This window comes from Salvelinus sp. IW2-2015, linkage group LG15 (genome assembly GCF_002910315.2).
Source record: "Salvelinus sp. IW2-2015 linkage group LG15, ASM291031v2, whole genome shotgun sequence".
NCBI lineage: Eukaryota > Metazoa > Chordata > Actinopteri > Salmoniformes > Salmonidae > Salvelinus > Salvelinus sp. IW2-2015.
Window position 1 is genome coordinate 15,727,451 of NC_036855.1, and position 23,521 is coordinate 15,750,971.

The window sequence follows — 23,521 nt, forward strand, 5'->3', positions numbered from 1 at the left end:
AGTAGAGCACTGGTCTAAGGGGTGATGACAGATGTTCAGGTTGAATACCTGAACAAAATTCCTGGTGTTGTTGATGCCCGGCGTCTGACCCGATGGGTGAATGGAGAAAAATAAGAAAGTCTGCCAGTCCTGTTGTTTTTTGATGAAGACCAAATACCTACGCATGTGAAGCTTGGTTATGTAAGATACACTATAAGAGCTTTCGACCCAAACCATTGCAGTGTAAGAATTGTAAAGGATGTGTCCATTTTTCAAGTGTGTGCAGACGGACAGAGTATATTGAAGAACTGTGTGTAGGACGACTGTGCTGAAATTGTGGTGGGGATCCTGATCCCGAGTTCCTGGAGATTGACCGTTCTAACAATCGAATCTCCAATGCGGAGGCGATAAAAATAGAGAAAATAAGTGATGCTAGTGAAGATATGGTCGTGGACGTACCACAGCATGAAGTAAATGTTTGCTGCCAGTCAAGAGAGTGTGTTAAAAAGGTGGATTTTGTGGCATTCATTGCCACATTTATTAACTGTACAGCACAAGTCTAACAAACTGGACATTACTGTGGCTGTGGCAGAAAAGGTATGGGGACTTAAGGATTTTACATCTGAAGACTTGCTAGGGGTTCTGGCGCAAGAAGACCCGCCCTCCCAGGTTCCCCATTGAGCCTGTGTAGGGATCAGATTCGTTTGATTTAGTTTAGTGTATTTATTATTTGGTAGTTATTTTTTGGGGGGGATTTTGTTCCATTTTTGGGAATCCTGTTTCCACCCCGCACAGTAGTTGTCGATCGCCAATATACTGTAATGAAACAGGCTGAAACAGTCTCGAACCTCGACCTTCTATAGCCAGGCTGAAACAGTCTCGAACCTCGACCTTCTATAGCCCGAAGTCCAGCGCGCTATCCACTGTGCCGCAAAAGCATGCTACGCGGCAGAGTCGATAACCGCGCTTATAAACCCAGGGTTGTTACAATACCATAGAAGAAGAGCATCATGTCCACCATGGCTTGTGTTTATTTTGAAAGTCTATAACATTGGACTTGGGTATAAAACATAATTACATAATGCTAAATTTGTTGAATTGTGTTGGACAACCTTCCATTGGTATAGTTAGCAACGGTGAAATCAGATAGASAACGCTAGTTAGCTACGCTACCAGTATAATTGACTAGCTAACCTTGTTACTAACAAGTTAAACGTTTCTTATAAACGATTTTCTACKCCGAAAACCCTCTACATTGTAGCCAACGTATGAGACGTCATTATCTTCTATAACTGGTGTTGGAAGGGTGGCTCCCTTCACGTCTTTTTACTCGATATCTTAGCGCAAACATGTTGAATTGCTTTGTTTACCTTTTGAATTAGACGGCATTTACCCCTAATGATCCCAGAGTGCAACGCGTTATTTACATTATGTCGTAAACGGGAAATAAGGCCATTACCCCGGAGCAGAACAATTCACGTACCATGGATCAGGTGATATGTCAGCTGATGATCAGAAGAAACAGGAAGACAGATTAGTGGGTGTCCTAGCGTTGTTATTTCTCAATAAGTATTATATTTATCAACCCAAAACAAATCATAATATTTGAGAACTATTATTGCTACACGAAAGAAAATACATTCAAAATGTTTGCCGCTGACGACGAGGATGGAGATTTTCTGTCGCCTACTGGAGGGTGAGTTTGCTTTCTTTCAGGCTAACTGGCTAATACCAATCTAGCTAAACCATTTTTCTTTTACATGAAGCTGTGCTTATTTTGTAGCGAATGGAAGCTAAGATATCTTGCTTGTTTGCTTTTTTAGAGACTTCCCGAATTGAAGTAGGCTAGGCTATAATTTTCACAGAACTAGCTAGTTACTGCACCCACTGACAAAAACTGCACTGATGCTATGGAAAATGGCTAGCTGCGAAATCATTTTGATTGACATGTAGCCAACTACCCCCGAAATCACTACAACAATTTAAGGTAGTCAAGCCCATTCACACACAGTCTGGTACATTGTTAGATTACTTGTTGATATTGCTGCACTGTCGGAACTAGAAGCACAAGCATTTCGCTACACTCGCAATAACCTCTGCTAATCATGTGTATGTGACCAATACGATTTGATTTTACGGATTTGAGCTAGTCGGGCGCGTGCATTGCACAATATAAATCGAAGGAAAGCGTGACCTCGCCTTACACTTCGCGCATCCTCAGTTAGAGCCCTGTGTTCTGAGACAGGCTTTGTCCTCCACCTCTCACCCAAAGACAGTAATGCATTGGATTTGCATGTACGATTTGCTACATTTTGTCTCATGCAACTGTTGCTATATCCTATGTTTTGGGTAGTTTGATTTCACCCCAATATGTTTTCCCATTTGGCTGTGAGCCCAATTTCAGTTCAAGAGGTTTGGTACCACAGTTGCTGAATTAATAGGTCTGCTGAAGTTCATAGATATTCAATCACTTGAACAATGCAGGCTAACTGCCAACTAGGGCATGTTGTTTTGCTCTCTAACATTTCCTGGCTAGTGGGGCAATTGTTCCCTCTGCTAATATGATTTGGAGGAATAAAGCTTGTCTGGGCCAGGAGCAGTGAAGGAGGGAGAGGCTAGGGTTGTGGCTCCTAATTCCTCTCACATGCTGCTAGTTAGGGCCAGTAGGGCGAGGGCTGCCTGCCCCTTCACATCAGCTCAGCAAACTGGACTGCAGACTGAGCCAGAGCTCCACAGCTCTTCCAGTGATATGGTGTCAAATCTGCCATGGTGGTGTGACTGCATTGGAGAGCAAGACATTGGGGAAAGGAGAGGAGGGCATTGCTAAGAGTGGCAACACTGAAACTTAGTGTGTTGTTGGGTGGCCCATGCCTGTCTGTGGCCCATGCCTGTCTCTCTTACAAGTGGCTAAACGGGCTACTCTTCACCACCAGTCGTCAGCAACAAAGACCCAGGCCTCAAGGTGCSCACCATGTCTTCTGCTCTGAGGGATAATGACTACCTTTGGAGGGAGATCCAAGGGTCAGTATGGCCCTGCTCTGGAGGGAAATGTTCAAGTGAAACCTAATGATTTTCATCTCGATAATGAACAAATCTTTAATTTGCCGCTGGTGGTCTGTCTGTGGCAGTTGAGGAAGGTCATGGTGTGAATTTGTGATGTGGTTCTTCTGCTGGAAAGCATGTGAATGTTCTTGTGATGTATTCATGCTTCAGTTATGGCAACATATTGTTAGAGATGATGGTGCAATACCTATTCTAGTGTGTACGATTATTGTATCGTAGTAAGAGCTGCTGGGATAACAACCTACATTCACGGTTGTGTGTTTTCGTCTTTCATTCAACAACCTGTTAAATGTGGAAATGGGCTACTTGACTTATTAACATGAACAAGTAATTTTAGCATTTTGACTTGTTGGATGCAGTTGCTTTGGGATTTGGAAATCCTCAGTCTTTTTCAGATGAAAGGGCTCATAAGAGCAGCTTTTCTCTGTTGTGTGGGCATGGGTCTTGATATACAGTGTGTGGTGGCTGTATAAACCGGGCATGGGGCTTTTGTTCTCTGTGCTCAATATAAATACATTTTCACTTCAATTTGTTGTCAGCTGAAATCAGGAACAGTAAGCAAGAAAATTGTTGACCATGAAACGGCAACAACTGAATTGACAGAATAGTTTTGGCTTTTTATCCAATGAGATGTTTTTTGTCTCTATGGAACATATGTGTTGATCTCTTTTGAACTTCACTTAGGAGAGAGCCAAGTAGACCGACCTCATTACACCAATAGGGCTTTTGCAGATTATGGGCTTACAGAAATAACCTAAATAACACTTGCTCTATGTCTGGGTTCCCCATCTCGCAGCCTGCGGGTGATTAAAAAAATAAAATTATATATATATATATATATATATATTTTTTTTTTTTTGGTACCTCAAGTTTTCTGAATGTTTATTTTATTTTTACTTGTTGGACATGACTGCAAATCAGCTCCAAGTGATTTTACTTTTGGAAATCTGTTTCAAAGTATTCCCACACATTATAGAGAGATATGTGATTGTATACAAATGTAAGCAAGATTAGAAATKATGTTTTAGTCAACTATTATATCTGTTTGGGCTTCTTGTGGTCAATTTGCAGTCTATAAATTATTTGTAATTACAGTACATTCGGAAAGTATTCAGACCCCTTCAATTGTTCCACATTTTATTACGTTACAGCCTTATTCTAAAATGAATAAACTTTTTTTCCCCAAAATCCATCGACACACAATACCCCATAATGACATTTTTGCAAATTTATAGACAACTGATATCACATTTACATAAGTATTCTCAGACCCTTTACTCAGTACTTTGTTGAAGCACCTTTGGCAGTGTTTACAGCCTCAAGTCTTCTGAGTATGATGCTACAAGCTTGGCACACCTGTATTTGGGGAGACATGACGCTTGGCATTCAAGCCAAAGAGTTCAGTCTTGGTTTCACCAGACCAGATAATATTTTTTCTCATGGTCTGAGAGTTCCTTAGGTGCCATTTGGCAAACTCCAAGCGGGCTGTCATGTGCCTTTTACTGAGGAGTGGCTTCCGTCTGGCCACTCTACCATAAAGGCCTGATTGGTGGAGTGCTGCAGAGATAGTTGGAAGAGTCTTGGTGGTTCCAAATTTCTTCCATTTAAGAATGGAGGCCACTGTGTTCTTGGGGACCTTCAAAGCTGCAGAAATGTTTTGGTACCCTTCCCCAGATCTGTGCCTCGACACAATCCTGTCTCGGAGCTCTACGGGCGATACCTTCGACCTCATGGCTTGGTTTTTGCTCTGACATGCACTGTCAACTGTGGGACCTTATATAGATGAGTGTGTGCCTTTCCAAATCATGTCCAATCATTTGAATTTACCACAGGTGGACTCCAATCAAGTTGTAGAAATATCTTAAGGATGATCAATGGAAACAGGATGCACCTGAGTTCAATTTCGAGTCTCTTAGCTAAGGGTCTGAATACTTATGTAAATAAATAAAACATTTAAAGAAGAAAATTATATATTTTTATACATATGCAAACATTTCTAAACCTGTTCGCTTTGTCATTATGCTGTATTGTGTGTAGATTGAGGAACATCTATTTTCATACATTTTAGAATAAGGTTGTAATGTAAAAAATGTGGGAAAAGTGAAGGGGTCTGAATGCACTGTGTTCCGCCTCCTTGACCATCCGCCCAAGAAAAAAATCAGCTTGCGGCTGAATCTAGTTGATGATCCCTGCTGTGTTATTTCAGGGCAAAGCTGGCATCACTTTTTGGACTGGACCAAGCACCTAGTCAGGGGAATGAATCCTTCCAATATACAGCCCCTAAACAGCCTAGGAAGACCCTGAATCCAGGTAAAAACATCATTTTAGCAATGGAAGGAAATATGACCAAAGTTAGGTTAACATGATCAGGTGAAACTGAGATGTGTTTACTGACAATAGAGCATGTTTTAATTTCCAGGACTTCCTGCCCAGAAACCCACTGGCCCTCCTGGTGCTCCTGCAGTATTATTGGCTACAGCTATCCATGCTTTCAAATAGTGAGTATCTTTAAACTGTACAAATGACTTGAAATGCCACCCTGTTGATCCTGTGACGAGACCCATTCATTTGTTTTGAGTTCATGACTTACTCCATAATTGATCGTGCATCTTTTTGTTTAGTCTTAATGGACAGTATCAGAAACAAGGAAAGCTTGGAGCTGCAGTCCTGGGTAACCACACAACCAAAGAGGTGTGCTTTTATTTTTTTAAATGTGAATAAATGTTCATGATTTCTGTCTCTTTGAACATGCTTATCATCATGCAAGTTTGCTAAAAATGGCGTAAAAGTTCCCTGTCTGTTTTTTCGTAGTACAAACTCTTGCTGTACGCCAGTCAACAGAAACAAGTGACTGCGGCCACGATTCATGTTGGGTTCGCCTTTACGGTGAGTTTGTGTCAGAAGAACCTGAGCAAGTGAAAAGCGAGCCAGTTGGCTTCACTTAAAGAATCTCAGCTCTTACTCTTTCCCATTGTCTTCTGCAGGTTCAGCCCAGCAACTACTGCACTTTTTATGACGACCAGCGTCAGAACTGGTCCCTGATGTTTGACACAGACAAAGCTGCCGTGGACTTTTGTAAAGAGGTGAAGGACAGCAGATGGACTCTGAGTTTGAGTTTGTTTAATTTAATACTGATATAAAAGTGATTGRCTTGTCTTTGATTTAGGTGTGTTTGGCAAAAGTGAACAGCGCCCCCGCCTTAGATATGGTGGTGGTGCAGGACCTGACACTAGGGGAGGGGCAGGGGGTTGAGAATGGAGACTCCCTGGAGGTGGCATACACAGGATGGCTCCTGCAGAACCATGCCATCGGACAGGTAAGATATCGCTGTGTTTATTGTGCCATTAGAGATCAGTGCTTTGCACATAGCTGTGTGTCCTCTTTGCCCTGGGATGTAGTGGTACAGCAGTGGTCTTGTAATATTCAACTATTGTTTCAGGTGTTTGACTCCAACCTGAACAAAGACAAGCTACTACGACTGAAACTTGGCGCTGGAAAAGTGATGAAGGTGAGTCATAGATGTCCTATGGGTGAGTCATTTGGGTTGTATGGGCACAGCTTCTGTTCTCAAGAAGAATAGTAGGTGCATGGGGAACTTACAGCTTCCTCTCTCTCCTTTCTAATTGCCAGGGCTGGGAGGAGGGCATGCTGGGTATGAGGAAGTCAGGCCGGCGTCTCATGGTGATACCCCCCAGTCTGGGAGACGGCTCCCAAGGAGTGGCCAACTGCGTCCCAGCAGACTGCACACTTATCTTTGAGGCAGAGCTACGACGGGTAGGACGTCCAGCATCTCTCAAATGGGACTGTCCGATAACATTAAGCCAGAAGTCACAATTGAGTTTCTTTGTCTCCTCATGCTCTTCTATTGTGTCCTCAGTTGAAGTTGGCGAAGGACAGTGTGTCTGACCGTGCCAGTGCTGGGTCTCGGGACTCTGCTGCCTCCTCACCTGCCCCCAGTATGGAGAACCTGGGCCCGGACCTACCAGCAGGGCCCGCTCAGCCCCCTTCTACAAGCCCTGGGAGACCAGGGTAAGAGTACAGGCTTTCCTGAACACTCATAACCATCTCCCCCAGCTCATTTCTTGTCTTTGTCCTTCTTTCATTGTTTTCACCCTCTCGTTTTCAGGGAACCACTACTTCGGTCAAAGTCGAATTCCATCAGTGAACAGTTGACAGTGAGTGCTTTCTCTTCTGAGTAACATTAGACTTTAATATAAAATGTGTAAAGCTGACCTGTTTGTAACCCAAGCCCTATCAGGCTGATGAGGTATAACCTACTCCTTAATCTTCCCATGGCTCCAGAATCCAGATGCCACCAAAGCCAAGCTGATCTCTCGCATGGCCAAGATGGGCCAGCCTATGTTGCCCTTCATGGCAGGGCCCTCCTCCCAGCCAGACTCCAGTGACTCTGAGATGGAGGTGAGATGGAGGGTCCAAGGGATTGTATTTTCACATAGCTGCACCTACAGAATATGAGCTGAGATAATGATGCCAGATATAACCAGTGTCTTCCTTCAGGACCCCAGTGTGTCCAGAGTGAAGGAGCGTCCTGCTGCTCCCTCTCCTGTGCAGATCTCCCCTGCCCCCCAAGCTCCAGTGCAAGGTGAGCTCTCCCACAACCTCTGCTGGAGTCATCACTCTCCATGTTTAGCTGGCCAATAAATGGTCTAATATCACACTTTTTTAAGACCGATTAGACTGAGATTTGCTATAAAGCTTTCTTTTCAGGGTGTCGATGTTTGTTGATGCCCTGGGATGTAATTTCTCAGTTTGTACATAATGTTTATTTTTCCTACAGTGCTTTCCTACCCTCATGGGGCACCGCCCTCTGCCTTGATGCCTGTCGCTATGACAACTGCTGCTCCGCAGCCTGTGATGCCAGGCTCCGCCCATGCCTTTCAGGTGAGAATGACAAATGTCATCTTCATCGTTCAACTGTCAAACATTTAAACTAATTTCCATGCTATTTTGTATTGGCTGCAGAGCTGACTTAAAGGCTAACCTCTTTTCTAACGAATCTTCCTCCATTCTCTGCTGCGTCATTGAATCAGTCTGTTATGTTTTTTCATAGCCTTATGCCTACCCACAGTCCTCTATGGCTCCCTCTCAACTTCAACAAATGGGCCAGATTTACCCCACCCAGACAGTGCCATACATGGGAGGCACTGGAGAGGTCACTTCCTTCCTCATGACTGAAGCTCGGCAGCACAACACTGAGATCCGATTGGCTGTCGGCAAAGTGGCCGATAAAGTGGACCAGTTGGCGTCAAAGGTCAGCAATATTATTATTTTTATTTCTCTTTCTGTATCAGACATTTCCACCTCCAGTTTTTCACTTCTCATCGATTTGACAGGTTGACGACCTTCAGAGGCAAGGAGGCCACTCATTGGCTATGCCCAGTGTCAATATGGAAACATCCATGATTATGCACAACATCCAAAGAATCATTCAGGTATAGTCTGGTTGGGGGGGTGTGTTAGGGATTTAATTCCCTAATAATACTTTAGTAAAATGTCTACTTGTTTTTTCTCTCACTGTATCTCACTATATTTACTGTACAGGAAAATGAATCTTTAAAGAAGGATGTCTATGAGAAGAGCTCACGTGTAGAGGAGCAGAACCACAAGATTGGGGAGCTCATCAACCAGAACCAGAGGTAAGACGCAGACATTGATGCAGAAGTTAACATTGGGGGATCTGAAATGGCACCATATTCACATACCAATTTCAGACACAGCCGTTGATTTTCCCTGCGTGTCCAGCCAGGCTTGTCTCTTTTGTTGTTGTCCAGATACATGGAGCAGAGTAACCTGCTGATGGAGCAGAGGAATGATTCCCTGAAGTCCTCCAGTGAACACAACCAGGTCCGGGTGCTGCAGGCTGAGCAGGATAAGGTAGATCACTGTACCACCACCCTACTGTACTTCTGTATATACTGTCATCAACCTGGAAGGAGGAACTAACCTTCTCTTATACTCTCACAGCCAGGGCTCATTATTCTCATGTGACTTAATGGCTCTATTACACTATCTAACATGGCTTTAGGGATATTAGTGTTCTTTTTGTCTGGGGACTAGATTAACAGAATGACTGCTGTAGCTCCTGGCTGTTTGTCCTGCTGTGTTCCTCTCAGGACCTTTAGTAGTGACTGCTCTCTCTTTCCAGCATGCACTGCCTCAGGACCTGTGCTTGGGCCAGGTGAGCCTGTTAGCTCTCGCTCTACCTTCCTCCACTCATCCTCCTTCCCGTCCCCCTTTTTGCTGACTTTTCTTTTTTTTTYTTCAGCCCTTTCCTCCTCATCAGTCATCATAATTCACCAGTCATCTTCTTCCCACAGGATCATGCTGTCAGGCTCCATGTTAACTCTGTCTCTCACTCATCACGTCCAGCCAATCACCATGACCACTGTCCGCTCGCACTGTCTATGGCTGTGTCCCAAAACTATGAGATGGCCTCCTTTCCTCGTCGCCTTTCCTTCATGACCACTGGAAAAAGGACTGGACACTGACAGTTCCCAACATCTTGATTTATTTCCAGTCAGATTAGTGATCATGAAGGAAATACGTTAGTTTAGGTTATTGGGACACAGCCTGCCTTTGGACTGTGTATTGTATAGACAGACAACACCGCTGACTAACAGTACTTGTCTCTGTCGCTCAGGTGCGTCTGACAGAGGAGCTGGCCACGTGTACAGCGCGGGTGTCCCAGCTGCAGCAGGAGGCCACGTCTCACCAGCAGAGGGCTGCAGAGCTGCAGAGCAAACTGACCTCTGCCCTGCAGGACAGTGACACACACTGCACACGCATCTCCTCCTTAGAGACCCAACTGGAAGGTTTGCACTACTCTTACATAATTATGTGCTATAAACACAATGTTTTTCTTTTTAAATTGGTTAGAAAGGTGTCAGTGAGAGTGTGTTTGTTGGTGTGAGACTAAATGTGTGTTTTTGAGTAGAGCTAAAGGAGACGTCAGAGCGAGACCAGGCCCAGTACCGTACAGAGAAGCAGAAACGCAAAGGGATGGAGCTCAGAGTAAACAACATGGAGGAGGAGTTGCAGGACCTGAAGACTGACAAAGAAAGTCTGGAACGAGTGAGTATGGCACAGTGTCTGTGGGCTGTTTTCTCGCAAGGGCGCTGGGCGCAATGGTATTCCAGGGCGCGTTCTCAGAGCATGCGCAGATCAGTTGGCAGGCATCTTCACGGTCATTTCCAATCTCTCCTTGTCCCAGTCTGTAATGTTTTAAGATGACCACCATCATTCCTGTTCCCAAGAACTCTAAGGCTTCATGCCCCAATGACTACCGCCCTGTAGCGCTCACATCTGTCATCATGAAGTGCTTGGAAAGGCGGGTTATGGCACACATCAACTCCATCATCCCAGACACCCGAGACACTCCAACTTGCATACCGACCCAACAGATCCATAGACGACGGAGTCTCAATTGCACTCCACACTCCATTTGCTGATGACCCAACGGTGGTAGGTCACTGGCGACGATGAGACAGCCTACAGGGAGGAGATCAGTGACAACAACCTCTCCCTCAACGTCAGTAAGACCAAGGAGCTGATTGTGGACTACAGGAAATGGGATGGCGGGCACGCCCCCATCCACATCGACGGGGCTGTAGTGGACCGGGTCTAGAGCTTCAATTTCCTCTATGTCCAAATCACTAAGGACTTAAAATGGTCCACTCACACGCGCACAGCGCCTCTTCCCCCTCGGGAGGTTGAAAAGGTTTGGCATGGGCCCTCAAATCCTCAACAAAGGTTCTACAACTGCACCCTTGAGAGCATCTTGACTGGCTGCATCACTGCTTGGTATGGCAACAGCACCGCACTCAATTGCCTGGTGCAATAGAGGGTGGTGCGGACGGCCCAGTACATTACTTGGGCCAAGCTCCCTGCCATCCAGGACCTCTATCAGGCAGTGTGAAAGAAAGGCCCGGAAAATCGTGCACTTGACATTAAAATGTAACTTTTAGATTTAGCCTCCAATGCATACGGCTCTGTTAGAAATTGCCCAAAGGCACAGATCTAGGATCAGCTTACAGATCTCAGTTCTCTTCAATCCTATACCATAACCTTCACCAATAGCGTGGGAAAAGGACCTAAAACTGAAATTAGATCGGTGTCTAAGGGTAGCTTCATCTTTCTTCTCTTAGACGCTGTCAGACAGGAAGAGGAAGTGGCAGGCGGAGAGACAGCGGTGTGATGAGGAGATGGAGGAGCTGAGGAGGAGCAGCCAGCAGGACATGGACAGTCTAAAGACACAGCTCCGCAAGGCCAGGACCAGCACTGGCCAGGCAGCCTCAGAACAGGTACTGTACAGGGTGTAATAATATTTGTCTATGGGGAGAGGGTGAAGAGTAATTGTGCGTGCGTGTACGGCTGACTGTGCGTGTGTGTGTTCCAGCTAGCCCAGCTGCAAGCGGAGCTGGAGGAGGAGTGGAAGGGGAAGTGTGAGCAGGCTCTGGCCTCAGCCAAGGAGCAGCAGGGGCGTCAGATGGCCGAACTGGCAGAGCAAAGGGACACACTGGAGCAGAGACTGACCCAKCTACAGGAAAAGGTCAACAGCCTAACCCATATTATACCGTACACAAAGCTTTCTCTCTCCTGATGCCCCATTGGACTCCTGAGTTAATACATCATTTTATATTGTGTGGCTAAGGGGGGATTTGTTACTGTTATACAACAATGGAATTCCATAAGTTCTAAGGCTGGGAAATTACTTGTGTAGCTTAATCTGTGAGAGTTTAGTGGTTCTAACGCAKTCTAACAGTTCTCAGCTCTGAAGCAGTCCAGGGACTCAGAGGAGCAGTGCCTGCTACAGCAGCAGGTACAGGACGAGAAGCTGCAGGTCCTACAAGAAAAGGTACTGATGTGTTTACATGTTAGTGTAGCATTAGCAGCTAACTCTCTCCATATCATAATGAAGTCCTCTTTCTCACACACTCACATTCTTTCTCTCTTTTCTCTCGTTCTCCTCTCTTTCAGTATTCAGGCCTGGAGGAGCAGTCATCAGCTATGAAACAGAAGCTTGAGGGGCGAGTGGCTGAGCTGGAAAGGAGGCTGGCAGAGCAAAGGGGCCAAGAGGACACTGCAGGGGAGGTGAGAGGGACACAGAGTCATGTTTCACAACTGAGTGTCTGTCTTACCTGTACTTCATGGTTTGACCCTAGCCCTGTGTGCCCTGGCAGGTGAAGCGTGTGATGAACGGAGTGTTCCACTCTCTGAGAGGGGAGTTTGACCTACATGAGACCTACACAGGCAGCGCTGTGCTCAGTATAATCGTCAACACCATAAAGGTAATGCATCTCTGCTTGACAATTATCAAAACTTTTATATCTTACTACTGTGTTATTCACAATGGAGATGGACTGAAAGGGATTTGGGTGAATTAATGTTGGTGTTTGACCTTCAGAGTGTTACGTTGCAACTGCTCAACGTTACTGAGAGACCTTCGTCCCATCGGAGTGAAAAGGAAGAGGTGGTGGAGATCAGTGATGTGAAGTGTAGAGAGGAGAGACCACCACAGGATGTCCATGTGAATGGGGAGGAAGAGGAGGAGCAGAGGACAGAGTCAGAGCAGCCTAGTGAGGCCGTTGGGCAGAGAGAGGGAGACCCCAGAGATGTGCAGGAGAGGGCTCGTCTGGAGGCAGTACCAAAGACCGAGAAGCCGACTAAGGTGGAGCTAGCGTCAGACATCCACACAAAACCAGAGCACCAATCACACTCAACCCAGCCACGACCAACATCTCCCGAGCCACTGGGAGAGAACACCACCGAGGCTTCGGRACCCACTGACATAAACCCTGAGGAGAATCTGCCCTCTGAGATGGGACAGGAAAGTCAGTCAGAAGGTGACGTAATTACCCCAGAGGTGAAAAAAGTGAGTGTCACTATTGAGGGTTCCATGGGTGAACTGGAAATAACTAGCCCCAAAGCCACAGGTCCTCCAACCCAGCCCCCACCTCCACCAAGCCCTCTGCATGACAGTCCTGGGAAAGTAAGGTGAGTTTTCTAGCGAGACCAGTGAAATACACAACCCAGTCTCATTCAACTGAGCCGCATCTATGTTCATAATAAGTCTGTTGTCCCTTGCTAATATGCATGAATTCCTGCACCTCTCTCTCTGCCTTCTATCCCCAACCCCCCTTGCTCTCCCTCCTTGCTCTACTCTATGTCCATTCTCACKTGTGTGTTCTATTCTCTCAGTCTGACTGAGGGAGTAGGAGAGGAAAATGGAAAGGAGACATTTTTCCAGAGCACAGCCCCAACCAAACCCCCACCACCACCCACTGAGGAGGAGGAGGATGAGCTGGTGAGGAAGGATCAGTAGAGCCACACCAGTTCTCTCAGATTTATACACACTGGTTCTGTTCCCCTTGTTTGTCAGTAATGTTTGTCTGTTACATGGCCTACTGAATAGTACATCAGGTAACATAAAGCTGGTTTCAAGATATAATTCAGTGGCAGGATCCTCTGTTGTTGAATGTCTATGACAGGAACTTGTTCTGAATTACTTAATTCATTTCCGAACAGTCTCATAAGTGTTTTGTGGTTGGTCAGCATAGGATTACTGAACACAACTCACATTTGATATATTTTTGCCATGTTTTCTAAGAGCTTGAAGGGGCGACCTCCCCCAGCCCCTCTGTTTGGYGATGAAGAGGATGAAGATCTTGACTGGCTGGGCTGAGCTGAGCAACAACTGAAGTGATAAGTCTTATGAGTCTTGAAGGCCATCCTCTAGAGAGATGATTTCCACTGTCCTAGAAGAGACTATACCTGGATGAACATGTAGTGAACTCAGTCTGTCTGAGATAAGGCAACTCAACAATGTGAGTGAGAAGGACGTCCTGTCAGACTGCCCTGAACACTGCGGTTAAAGATCTGTGTGCCATGTTGAGATGTGTAGGGCTGACCTGATTGCTGTTGCCTGAAAGCCACCTTTGATCAATTAAGTCTGATGAAATCCACCAGAAATACCCCCCCCCCATGCAATCAAAGTCAATCCATCTGTTAGCCCTGTAATTTGTTGCTTTCATTGGGTCTTTGAGACTAAAATGATGGTCTAGGGTATTTTAACTACTGTAGCTTGGATGTTCATTTATCTGATTTGATTTAAGATGTCTGTTTGCTTGTTGTCAGGGTTACAAGGCTGTTGTGTATTAATAGAGGGCTTGATGCTTCAAGAACATCTAACTTTTAAAAATGTTTGCTGAGATTCATTCCAGAAAATAAAAAACATATAAAAAAGATGTCCACATATTCTTTWAATTTTTTCTTGTATTTCCACAAGATATTGCACCAGAGATATTTCTGCATCATTTTGGTATGACATCCATAATCAAACCAACGACCTGCAATCAATGAATGCTGATACCGCTAGCCTAYAGCATACTTACTGCAATTAAAACGTTAAAAAATACAATGACAAAACTGGATCATAATTTGGTGTTGACACATTTACCATAACACCATATAATATAGTATGCCTAAAATGAGTCATTGGTATGGAAGGCTATGCAGAGCATCCTCCAAGAGAGGATGGGTTTTGGTGTAAAAACTGACCAGCAGGTGGAGAACTAGTATGGAAGTGTTTCGCCGTTGCTTGGCAACGCAAGTTCTGACAGTTGGCTCTTCTTGGGTAGCTAGCTAGCAGAGTTGTTTACCAGCGACGCTTATTTTTATCTGGCTAAATTAGCCTAACATAKTTATTCCATTCATTTATCTAGGGTGCCCTACGCGAGGTACGTATGCGTTGCACTCGGATTGGGGGTTCTGCTCAATAAGCATTGCAGAGTTAACGTTACTGTAGAAATGGATGGCTGGCTAGCTAGCTACTAGTACACTAAGTTTCTCTTTAAAAAAGTAGTTTCCTTCCAATTAACGAGAAACAGACAGAGCACAAGGCCAGGTGCTTCTCCAAAAATTTTAGCGGCTCTGTTATAATATTTACAATAGCACATTAGCTACATAGATTGAACCAATGTAGCTAGCTATTATTGGGAATGCATTCTAAGTGGTATGCTAGTATGGACATTAGATAGCTAACAGTAGTATATGTACTACAGGACTAGCTACATGATTGCATTCTCTCACTCAGGTGTAGTCCATGGGCAGCCTTGCCAGTGAGGTTTTGGATGAGGCCCACTGTTTCTGGGCGATGTGCGCTCATCCTTGCTGCTGGGAGTCGGAGCAGCGCATTGCCAAAGGCGTCCCACGCTACATAAAGCCAAGAACATCAGATGGGGGCAGAGCCACTGTAGATGGTAGGCAGTCATGTATTGCAATTCAATTTCTCTCCTCTCTTTCAAACACACACAGCAGTACTGTAAAATGCATTGAGCAGCTGCTGGCTCATATGGACCATATGTCAAAGTGGATTAACAGTGCTGTTCTTGCTGTTCAGTGGAAGAGTTTCCAACCCTTAGTGTGGTTAATGTATCGGAGTGGACTGAGGGCCAAAAGACCCCWAAAGTGAAGCTGCTTTACAAGACGCTTAGCAAGGAGAATTTTGCCACAGATGCCTCTCTAACTMTTCTCTCCAGCCAGTCACAAGCCCACCAGCGGGAGCATAACACAAGGTTAGTAATAGCCTAATAAGTCAATATAGTATATTGCCATTCAGTATACTGAAACAGAGAACAGAGTTATCATTTATAGTTKAAGTTTAAACAATGGATTTGCATAGGGGTCCTCCTACTCTCTAATTCTTCTTTGCAGTGCAGACCTTCACGTTCCAGGGTTAAACTCTGTTGACCATAGTCCTCGTAATAAACAACACAAGGAAGTAAAGGTTTGTCACAGTTACACAGAGACAGTAGGCCTAAAGTCAGACGCAAGGCTTGCTGACTTTGTCTTACACCCTTTGTTGAAAACCAAAGATGGAGTTTTTGTAGGCTATACTTTTCCATGGTGAGTAATATTGATCGGAGTATAGCTGATCCAGTGTAATGTCTGTTGTGGGTGTTATTGCAGCTCAGCACAGCTCAGATCAATCAGTTGGCCAGCTGTTCCAGTGCATCATGGGGCTCTGGCTCCCTAGTGATGTGGGTACCCAATCCCCAACACATCCCGCAGTGCCAAGCCCAAAACAGGTCACTTGAATTATTGTATTTGATGTTGATTGTATCTTTATTTTTCATCATACTCAGTCACCTTGTGCTGTACTTTTTATGTTGTAGGCCTAGACCTTGGAAATTTGCATCGTTTGATTACCACATTACCTTTTTAGGCGTTAAACTTGGCAGATATGCAAATTGCCTTTTTTGATCACAGGCCTAAATCTCCCTATGTACCTGTCAAGGAGCTAATTTGCCTTCCGTCCTTAAAAACCTCAAAAATTGTGAGTACTATATTTACACAGCTTTCATAAATGGTTTGTGGCAGGTTATTTGTCTTTGTATTACATTAGTGTTAATGAATAGGCCTATTTCGTTAACCAGTTATATTTACTAGTCTTTCTTGTATATTATAGAACAGAAATCCAAGAATTCAAGTCCAAGAGTCCAAGGATGTGCGGAAGAGGGTGCCGTTCCAGCTGACAACATTGACGTCAAAGCCGAGAAGTGAGCATGGGTTGAGCTCCCCAGTGGCACAGCAAACTGTCCACCCAACAGACCTTGCCCTGGCCAAGCCTGACACAGACACTGACCCCAAGAGGGAGGAGGACGAGGCCCAGACCCAGGCTCATACCAGCCCACACCCTCCCCCAGCACCCAGGCTCCCCAGTGCTTTCCTCCTCAGGAACAAGCCTGTGGTGTTCCACAGTGTCAGGGAGAGGGTACTGAGAAGACACACCCAGCAGGACATCTCAACATACAAGTACAAACTGGACAGCAAGGTCACTCATACTATCATACTACTGTCTCATGGCATTCTCTTTTTACATAATGATTCTCTGCTCTGAGTATGACTGGTCTGTCTGATCATTAAAAGGCCTGTCTCCAGTGCTGTTTAATTTACATGTAACCAATAGCCATGAAGCATGTTGCTGCCTTTCAATCCATATTCATCAGGCTTGCTGAGTGGTTGAGAGAGGGGGAAAACCCTGCTTTGGTTCCACAGTGAGGGAGAGTCATGGGAGAGTGAGACTGGGCATTGGTTCTGGAGATGCAGGCCCCGATAGCTCCTATTACACTCAGCTTTTCTGCCTGGTTTTATAACTGTTTATTTTCTGTTTTCAGCATCTCGTGTAGGGAGTGGTCAGTAGTCACGTACTTCCTCGAACAGCCAATCTTTAGTCCAGGAAGAATGGAACAAATTCCTGCTCAGCTGTTGATAAATAAATGAAGAGTTTAAACTTAACTGAATTATTGCCAAATACACTGTCTGGGATGTATGCTACTTATTGTAGACAACACTTGTCTATTGTAATGTCCTGTTGGTGGGTGGAAATGAAGCGAGGAACCGTTAGTTTAGTCGAAAATATATATATTTTTGTAGAGTGTTACACTTGAATAAGGAAAATCTGGCAACCCATGTTGTTGTTTTGGTTGAGTTTTTTGTTGTTGCTCTATTTCCTTTTTCTTCTGTCTTCATGSCTATTACTCTAGACTGGTGGGGGTGGCATTGACTGGGATAGTCTGAGAAGACAGACCTATCTGTGGAGGAAGCACAACCTTCCACCCAACTGTGACAGAGAGAAGCCATTTCCCCCAGAGGACATGACTGTCAGCCAGACAGGCTTTGGTTTCTACCCCATCCCAAAGGCCATGCTCCATCACGACCCAAGGAGCCCTCTGTCCAAAGGTAACACACTGGAGCTCTAGGCTGCATATTGTATGCAAGCCAGGACGCTGTGCCATGCTGTCACAAAGAGACTTACAGATTTGTAGATTTGGCATTGAATGGATCAAGGTGATCAAAGAACCGCTCATTTGTAACAAACTTGTATATGTKTTTTGGTGTGATGCAAATAGAGAGAAAGATTGCAAAGAATGTTGTTGAGGAAGATGTGTGTGCACTTCAGGTCCAGCTGTGTGGCGCTGCCTGGAATGTTTGGATGGGATGTGGTGTGGCCATGGTGGTGGTCCACTGGCCTCCATATCCAAGTGCCTTAACTCATTGGTGTCAAACAGTTCCTTCAAGTTCTGTAGCAGATCCAAACTCAGCTGTCAAAACCCCTTGCACCAAGTAATTGTCCGACTCTACACCTCTCAAAGCTAGCCAACATACTCAGAGTGAACCAATCAAAACCAAAATTCATCCCTGCATTGAAACTGATCTGACATGTTCTTTAAGCTCCTAGATGGAGATTACCTAAGTGATGTGGATCCAGGCAACAAGGGCACCATCGCTCCTCAGAACTCCATGATGTACCTTCAGGACACAGCTTCACACTACAGTGGTGAGTATATCAATACCGTATAGGATGGTTCTCAGTTTTTAATGTTGATATTTGTTATTGTATCGTCATTCATCTGCTACTTTTTAAAATGTATGTACATTTGTACATCAGAAGTGTCCATATATGCAATATATTCTCAGATAATTTTCCTAATCTCCATGTGATTCCACAGACTGTCAAGGAGAGGATAAGGAATTTGGCTTATGCCCAGAGAGAGATGCTGAAGGAGGTCTAGGAGCCTTAGAGAGGCCAGGTAGGAGCTCTTAGGACAAAGGGCACAGGTCTTCAGGGTCCCAGCCATCCCCTCCACCCTCTAGCGTCAACTCCGATACCTATGGAGATGGTTAACCTTGAATATGAAGAGACTGACACTGAACGATCCAGGACTAAGATCCAGGAGTAAATGTACTCATCATGCCTGTGAACATTCATATATTTCATCCAGAGCTATTCTTATGCTTTAGATAAATACATCTGGTAGCTTGCTTTTTTTTCATGTCAAGTATAGCCTAACATGGTAACGTAACAATATACACTAAGTGTACAAAACATTAAGGACACTTGCTCTTTCCATGTCATAGACTGGCCAGGTGAATCCAGGTGAAAGCTATGATTCCTTATTGATGTCATTTGTTAAATCCACTTCAATCAGTGTAGATGAAGGGGAGGAGACAGGTTAAAGAATGATTGTTAAGCCTTGAGACAATATAGAAATGGATTGTGTATGTGTGCCATTCAGAGGGTGAATGGGCAAGATAAAAGATTTAAGTGCCTTTGAACGGGGTATGGTAGTAGGTGCTARGCGCAGCGGTTTGTGTCAAGAACTCAACAGTTTTGTGTGTCAAGAATGGTCCACCACCCAAAGGACATCCAGCCAACTTGACACAACTGCGGGAAGCATTGGAGTCAATATGGGCCAGCATACCTGTGAAACGCTTTCGACACGTTGTAGAGTCCACGCCCCGACGAAGTGAGGCTGTTCTGAGGGCAAAAGCGGGGGTGTAACTCAATATTAGGAAGGTGTTCTTAATTTCATGTTTTGTCTACTCAGTGTATGTTAACTTACATGATTTATACTGCCTAATCCTTATTCAACAATCAATTAACAATTCTTATTCAGTTATGTCATGATTCAGTATTTGATTATTTGACATTAGTCAGCTTCATGGTAGCCTTGCATATCAGGATTGTAGGTGCTTCTCACCACAGGGTTTAAATGGAGTCCACCACCTTCATGGTTATGAGAGGGCACCAGGTGTCACTGTAGAGTCATCGAGGAAATTCCCAATTTGGCTGTTTTGATCAGTTGCCATTGCCAACCTCTAAATATTTCACTTTAAAACATAGTTAAAATGTGTTTTTATTATGATAAAATCGTCTACAAAAGATAAACTTGGTTCCACATATTTTGGGAGCTCTGTCACAACYGTGGCTCCTGTCCGTCCAGCAGCCCAAATATATACATTCGCCATGACAACTGAAAGAAGGGGCTCTGGGGTTAGATCACATCATAGGGCTAGGGCTATGGTTCAGCCAGTTTGTTTATGGAATAGTTGATGGTACCCCCTCGACTCTCCAGCTGCGCTCATTTCCGCTCTCTGTCCTTGCCCTAATTATGACTGCAGCAGCAGTCAGTGGTTTGTAATGTAGCAGAGGATGTGAAGGCCAGTGTTGGGTGCAGGAGGTTAGGCTAGCTGTGCTACTGCTAGTGGAGTAGACGCCCAGGAGAGGTTTCCTGCTGCTCTGCCAGGTGCTCCTCCTATGAGTGCCTCAGTAACAGTACTTATTAAGCACGGACTCTCACTGTAACAAAGCTGGGTTGAGGAAAGAACTGGCTGAACTGAACCTGTCTGATGCCCTTTTTTACTTAAGTTCTCTCTGTAAAAGGCAAGGTTTTAAAAGCAGAAAGTACTACATGAACAAGTTATAATAGTGATGTGTTCAACATGTTTCTCTCTTACTCCCTTAACCCCAGAGCATCTCCTATCAGGGAAAGGCCTCTTTCTGCGGCGTATACATTATTGTATAGATTTTATTTGGTATTTTTTCCTATCGTAAAGTCCTGTTTTGATTCAATTCACCAGGGCAGTGGTGGAAAACGTACCCATTTGTCATACTAGGGTAAAAGTAAAGATGCCTTAATAGAAAATGACTCAAGTAAAAGTGAAAGTCACCCAGTAAAATACTACTTGAGTGAAAGTTTCAAAGTATTTGGTTTTAAATATACTTATGTGTCAAAAGTAAATGTAATTGCAAAAATATACTTAAGTATCAAAAGTAAAAAGTTAAAGTATAAATAATTTCAAATTGCTTATTAAGCAAACAAAAGGGCACATTTTAGATTTGGATAGCCTGAGGCACACTCCAACACTCAGACATAATTTACGAACAAAGCATTTGTGTTTAGTGAGTCTGCCAGATCAGAGGCATTAGGAATGATCAGGGATGTTCCCTTGATAAGTGTGTGAATTGGACCATTTTCCTGTCCTGCTTGCCATGCAAAATGTAATGAGTACTTTTGGGTGTCAGGATAAATGTATGGAGTAAAAAGTACATTGTTTTCTTTAGGAATGTAGTAAAGTAAAAGTTGTCAAAAATATAAATAGTGAAGTAAATTACAGATACCCACGAAACAACTATTTAAGTAATACTTMAAAGTATTTTTACTTAAGTATTTTACACCACTGCACCAGGGTATAAAGAAGTCATTGATTAGGAATGACCTCAAGTAAGTTGAATGTCAGAGCAAACAAACTGGACTATTTTTAGGTGGCATAACACTGAATATTGGTCATTAGATATTAGTGCCTGCTGCAAGCTGCTGGATAACGAAGTATCTAACTACTTAAAGAAAGTATTGCTTAATGCTCTGAACTATGATCCAGTAGGCCTGACTCCCTTACCTGGACATACGTAGCTGTTTTATCATCAGCTGTAGATTGCATGAAATATCAAGTGTATGGTGGGTTACATTTTCTAGGCTATTACCAGCCTAGTGGCCCATTCAGTCACAGTAAGCTTTATGTGTTTGTGTCACCATCCCTGTTGGATAACCCTAGAACTTTCTGTTTACAGCTCTTTGCGATAAAATGTTCCCCTCTGAATCATAGGCACCACTGTGTAATGGTGCCACACAGCCCATCCCCCTCTCTCCTCCCCACTAACAGGACACTCTCTGTCATGCAGCTACACCAGCAACTCCCACACTAAAGTCCCTTTGAAATGCAAGTTAGATTTTTTTTTTGTACTTAGTTTAATATGCAGTGTGCAGCTTAAGAACCCTCAGATTCACTGGAGCAAAAAGCAGTGTCAGTAGGTATGGTTGCCTTGGCCCATCATCTGTTTGTCTGATTGAATTTTTGGATTGGGAGGAGAATCAAAGTATTTTCAATTGATGTAGGCTATAAGTAGCCACAGTGTATTAGGTAAAAGGAAGGATTCATTTTGATATGGACTGTGTGTAGGTGGTCTGGATTCTCAGTTACGGGAGATGGTTTATAATGAATGTCTTGTTACAGCCTAGTAGTTCTGTCCTGGGATTCTATTTATGTTTCCATGCATTGCATGTGTATTGTGCCTGGCTGTCATGCAATTATTCCAAAACTCCTAACCTTGTGTAGGTGGGTGTTCTTCACAATATCAGGTGATTCAGCAGTAGTTTTGGGTTACAGCATGGGCTGACTGATTACAGTGGGCATGCATACCTCTCCTCTCTCAGAGAAGGTGTGTCTGTCTCTCTGTACCTGACTATAGCACACCTGCTCATGTCAGTCAGCCACACAATGGACAGGTTGTTGCAGTGCTGTGGAGAGCTCTGCTGAGGGGGTCTCTTCTCCTGGCTGCTTTCATCACTCCTATTAGGCTGGGTGAAGGAATGCACAGGCCATGGGTTCCCTCAGCTCTGCTGCTTGGGTAGCCGCCAGGTTAGGCCTAAATGAGGTCCTTTTGTCTCTTAATGGGTGCAGGAGAGCCACACCTGCATTAGGCTAGCACAGGTCTACTTATCATGCTCTGCCCTGGGGCCTCATGGAGGAGCGTACTGGAGGAGAGATGCACCGGTGTCTACCCCCATTCGTGGATCCATATGCCCAATGACCGTGCCCCCTGACATCATCCTTTTCACAGCTGTCTTGCTCAACTGCCTTACAGGAATGTACAAAATGTAACGTATTTAAAGAATTGTTGTATAATCAGTATTCTCTCTTATACATGTGCAATTATGGGCATTTAGCAAACAAACAAGCGCTCTTTGAATGGACCATTTGAAGGGTTACTGATGATTGACTGTGTGAGTGTACCAGCCAAGGTTTTTAGGACACTAGTGTGAGGAATTCAGTGGAGGCCTGACCTATAGAGGGGGTGTCATGAGCTGGGTTAGGGTGCATCACACGTACCCAGCTGATTCTACACTGGGTAGATGTTTACCCAAATATACGTGACGTTGTTCCCACAGTCACTGTTATATACTGTACCTCAGAATGCAAGTCACATGCAGTACTTGTCAGACAGTTATGTACGAGTGTCTTTTTTTAATTGTCTACTTTTAGTGAAGAAAATAGTTGTAGTACTTTAGAGGACTCTCATTATACAGTACACCAGTCTGATAAAGTTGACTTGATGAAACTGTCTGTTTGCTATGATACAGTATGGAATACTTACTCACACCCACAAACCCAGTTACACTGATTTACGTGTTCAGGGCAGGTCTGTTTGGATTACTGACTGTCAGTCTTTAGGACATTAGAACACCTCTTCCTGAGTGTTGTGTAGATACTGTAGACTTCCTGTTTACCCACTTCTTCACCAATGATACATGAGTATACCCATCATCATTGGCCCTTCTCTGCACTACGCAGGGTACTTACAGGCATCAGGGCTGCCAACAATATCAACATGTCCACAGACCATTATCTTCAGACTGTGAGTAGACCAGAAATCAAGCTGTTGTAAAAGCCTCCAAAATAGTAAAGCTGCTAACTGCTGTCATACAGTATAGATGGGTCAGACTGCAGACACAGGAGTGGATAGGAGTAAATCTGGGTGGTGGTTTGTTGGTGTAGATTAAGACTAGGCTGAGTAGATTGAGACTAGGCTGAGTAGATTGAGGCTAGGCTGAGTAGA

At 44.3% G+C, this 23,521-nt stretch overlaps 2 protein-coding genes across 3 annotated transcripts; both read left to right on the top strand.

The window, feature by feature from the left end:
* The first annotated feature begins 874 nt into the window (after positions 1 to 874).
* fkbp15b (FKBP prolyl isomerase family member 15b) lies at positions 875 to 14,306 on the top strand. 2 transcript variants are annotated; one of them, XM_024001684.2, is made up of 29 exons: positions 875 to 1,675; positions 5,249 to 5,352; positions 5,462 to 5,540; positions 5,664 to 5,733; positions 5,854 to 5,928; positions 6,027 to 6,125; positions 6,209 to 6,358; positions 6,482 to 6,550; positions 6,673 to 6,816; positions 6,920 to 7,071; positions 7,169 to 7,217; positions 7,345 to 7,461; positions 7,561 to 7,645; positions 7,841 to 7,944; positions 8,114 to 8,314; positions 8,397 to 8,495; positions 8,605 to 8,699; positions 8,835 to 8,937; positions 9,209 to 9,241; positions 9,704 to 9,875; positions 9,998 to 10,134; positions 11,208 to 11,363; positions 11,459 to 11,611; positions 11,825 to 11,917; positions 12,040 to 12,153; positions 12,243 to 12,350; positions 12,467 to 13,056; positions 13,261 to 13,366; positions 13,670 to 14,306. In XM_024001684.2, the coding sequence occupies exons 1-29, from the start codon at positions 1,626 to 1,628 to the stop codon at positions 13,742 to 13,744; spliced, it is 3,582 nt and encodes a 1,193-aa protein (XP_023857452.1). In that variant the 5' UTR covers positions 875 to 1,625; the 3' UTR covers positions 13,745 to 14,306. The 2 variants fall into 2 exon arrangements, with proteins under 2 accessions (XP_023857452.1, XP_023857453.1); XM_024001685.2 differs by lacking the exon at positions 9,209 to 9,241 and having other exon boundaries at positions 876 to 1,675.
* Positions 14,307 to 14,630: 324 nt separating this feature from the next.
* LOC111973841 (uncharacterized) lies at positions 14,631 to 19,523 on the top strand. The gene is made up of 11 exons (XM_024001262.2): positions 14,631 to 14,798; positions 15,155 to 15,320; positions 15,461 to 15,635; positions 15,775 to 15,847; positions 16,030 to 16,148; positions 16,330 to 16,396; positions 16,529 to 16,894; positions 17,607 to 17,802; positions 18,023 to 18,186; positions 18,295 to 18,400; positions 18,573 to 19,523. Exons 2-11 carry the CDS (start codon positions 15,164 to 15,166, stop codon positions 18,665 to 18,667), a joined length of 1,518 nt encoding a protein of 505 aa, XP_023857030.1. The 5' UTR covers positions 14,631 to 14,798; positions 15,155 to 15,163; the 3' UTR covers positions 18,668 to 19,523.
* The last annotated feature ends 3,998 nt before the right edge of the window (positions 19,524 to 23,521 follow it).